General features: G+C 42.6%; 1 protein-coding gene across 1 annotated transcript; it reads right to left on the reverse strand.

Annotated features, from left to right (window-relative positions):
- Positions 1-2,619: 2,619 nt before the first annotated feature.
- LOC110717304 lies at positions 2,620-3,009 on the reverse strand. Its single transcript, XM_021895956.1, has one exon. It carries the CDS (start codon positions 3,007-3,009, stop codon positions 2,620-2,622), a length of 390 nt encoding a protein of 129 aa, XP_021751648.1.
- Positions 3,010-3,654: the final 645 nt, after the last annotated feature.

Genomic DNA, 3,654 nt, shown 5'->3' on the forward strand with positions numbered 1-3,654 from the left:
GGGGTAGTTAGGATCACCCCTATAATCACTCCCACCCAAAACCCAGTAGTCATAATGACCGGACTCATCGGGAAACTCGCGTCTTGGCACATTGGGGTCCAAAGGACCCGACCAATAGGGGTACGTAGGTTGGTTGTCACCCCTCCAAGATGGCATAGGCCCTTGTTAAGACGACACATATGGATAGTTAACTGGAGGAGTGACATCCCCTCTACGCACACTAGCATCATAAAGGGCATTTGTTTGAAAGAAATTATGTTGTTGGGAGGCGAACATAACCTGCATGCTAAGTTCCATTCTCTTCATTTGTGCTCGCATAGCCGCCATCTCTTGTTGGTAGTCATGTTTTTGGTAGACTTGTTGTTGTTGTTGACGTCTCCTTCTTCCTTGTTGTTAACGTTGATGTTGTTGTTGTTGTTGAATAGGAGGAACCACCTCCACCTCATCTTCATCTTCCTCCTCATTACCACCCTCTTCATCATCTCCGTCATCCTCCATTCTTGCACGCGGGAGGATACTCGAATCCTTTCTCACCCACCATGGGTGATTAACTCCTTCCCTAGTAAAAGAAGTGAACTCCGGCTTGGGGAGGAGACAATGAGCTCAAGGGAGACAAGCTCCACGTCCTTCCCTTATCCTCCGTGTCACCAATAAAATTCATGGTTTTTAATTGTTCAATATCAAACCAAATGTCACTTCCATCACTCTTCTCAACGGGGGTGCAAGAACGTAACTTATCCTTATGCCCCAACTTTTCCGCCAACCTTGTGATCATCCCACCACAATGAATCTCCCCCGCTTTCGTCCCCGAAAGAATAGACTTAATACACTTGGTGAAGAGATAACCAAAATTCACCCTATGGCCCAAATTCGGCTGAGAAGCAAGCCCCAAAACCCGGATTTCCTCCGCGGTTATCTTACCCAAGTCTTGCTTGTTGAATACCATGTACCCAAGAATTCGGTGTAGGAGTCGAAGAGCGGGGTGCATGATCTGACTAGCCAAGGAGTACTTAGCATTGAAGTTATCCATTCTTGAGATGCTCTTCCCCCATGCAAGGGGGTTATAATCATGTAAAGCCTCATGCTCGGGAAAGAAAAGGTTGGCATCGGGTTTAAGGTCGAGGAATTGATTTAATTGACGAAGATTCATGGTTTCTTTCTTGTTTAAAAGTTGGAAGGAGATGTAAAAGGTCTTTGTCTCCGGTGGCATGGCATTCAAAGGAGGCTAGAAATTCAAGGGTAGGCTCGATATGCATTGGACCTAAAGGAGCCTATCCTCAAATTGTTGAATAAAAACCAACAATCCTCATCTATACCAAGTTTGGTTGTTGTTTCTTGGTGGTAGTTCTTGGTGAGTTGGATTTTTGGGGATAACAAGTTATCGTATATGGGTTTGTGGTGTTTATTATGGAATTTAAGTGGTGGCAAGGGCGGTGGTGGTTGCTCATTGTTTTGAGGGGTTTGAGAAGTGGAACTTTGAGGCTCCTTCCCACTCTTTTCTTCTTAAAACCAAACACCATTTTCACAATCACCAAAATTCAATCAACACAACTCCAATAACAAGCAACAATCCCACTTACTACACAAAGCTTCACAAACTACACACCCCTTCATAATTCACCAAGTTACCAATTCAATCACAAACCAACCAAGATTAACCACCAATAATCACAAATATCAACCAACAACCAAGAATTATCAACTTACTCCGACAAAAATAACCACTCAAGCATCAAAAATCACCAAAATTATGCCATAAGACTTTCAATTCATTCACCAAAACAAAGCTTATAAATCAAATAAACTAGAGAGGAAGTGATTATACCAACAATATGTGAGCGAAATCAACTCCAACTAGCCTCAATTAAAATATTCCACAAGCAAGCTTCAAGAATTTCCAATGGAGAACCCACGAATTTTTAGACCCAATTTGATGAGGAAATGATGAGTATGATGAATTTGATGTAGTTTGATGGAAATTTGTGGAAATTTAATTGAGTATGAGTAGGATTTTGTGAGGTTTTGTTCGAAAAGGGTTTGAGGGGGTTGGGGATATTTTTAGAGTGAGAAGGAGAGGGGAGTCGAAATAAAGAAGAAATGGGAAAGAAGCCTCGAGTTTGGAACAAAATCGGGTTTAAGAACCCAGGAACCCGCCTCCGCGGGCTTTAATGCCTCGCCCGCGGTAACCCTGATGTCGTGCCCACGGTGTCTTGACCGCGCCTTCTCCATGGGCGCGGCGAGGCATCTCCAGGAACTCGAGGGTGAAACTTCAAAGCCCTGTCCGCGCCCTTCCTTGCTCAGCCGCGCCCGCGGGTCCTTGGAGAGGGCTCTCCCTAGGGCGCGGCTCTTAGTTGAACCTTGAAAATGATTTTTCTCCTTTTTCTTCCTTCTTAATCCAACCTTTTCACTTGAAAACAAATTCATTAAAATCTGAACTCCCTCAAATCTTAATCCACAAACTCAAAGTTCCAAAAGTTCAAATTCCTACAAAAATCACACAAGAAAACAAGAGAACGTAAGATAAGAACTATAAGAAAAATCAACTAAAATCGACCAAATAGAGAAAATAAATAAATAAAAGAGTTGAGAGAACTCAGGTTGCCTCCCGAGAAGTTATCATCAATGGGGTGGCTTAGGATCCATAGGATCAAGCCTCATGCATTCGATCAAACCAACTTCATCCTTGCAAAAATAGTGCTTCAAACGATTGCCATTAACCATGAACTTATGATCCCCCGCCTCTAACTCAAAAGAACCATAAGGAGTAGTCTTTGAAATCATGAAAGGCCCCGACCATTTGGATTTAAGCTTTCCGGGAAACAAACGAAGCCTAAAATTGAATAACAACACCTTGTCTCCAATCTTAAAGCGCCCGTTTCTTATGAGTTGGTCATGCCATTTCTTGGTCTTCTCCTTATATAGCCTGGAGTTCTCATAGTCATCATATCTAAGCTCTTCAAGTTCATTGAGCTTAAGCAATCTCTTCTCACCGGCCAATGACATATCCATGTTAAGTTCTTTGATAGCCCACCAAGCCTTATGCTCCAACTCAACTGGCAAATGACAAGTCTTCCCGCAGACCAATCGAAAGGGGGTTGTACCAATTGGAGTCTAGTACGCCATTTGTAGGGCCCAAATTGTGTCATCAAGCTTGAGGGACCAATCCTTATTAGATTTGTTCACCATCCTTTTAAGAAGATTCTTGATCTCTCTATTTGACACCTCCACTTGTCCTTGAGTTTGAAAATGATAAGGTAGACCAACTTTGTGATGAACTCCATACCTCTTGAGAAGAGTTTCAAGTTGCTTCTTGGCAAAGTGGGAACCTCCATCACTAATTAGCACCCTAGGAACCCCAAACCGTGGAAAGATGATATCCTTGAGAAGCTTAAGCACAACCTTATGATCATTGGTAGGGGAAGGTATGGCTTCAATCCACTTAGTCACATAATCAACCGCTACCAAGATGTACAAATTCTCACATGAAGAAACAAAAGGCCCCATAAAGTCAATACCCCAAACATCAAAAGGCTCAACTTCCAAAATGTTTTGTTGAGGCATTTCATCTCTTTTGGTTATGCCACCACTTTGGCACCTATCACATCTAGAAACAAACTTCTGAGCATCCTTATGTATCATTGTCCACCATAAGAG

Source organism: Chenopodium quinoa, unplaced genomic scaffold (genome assembly GCF_001683475.1).
Source record: "Chenopodium quinoa cultivar QQ74 unplaced genomic scaffold, ASM168347v1, whole genome shotgun sequence".
Lineage (NCBI taxonomy): Eukaryota > Viridiplantae > Streptophyta > Magnoliopsida > Caryophyllales > Amaranthaceae > Chenopodium > Chenopodium quinoa.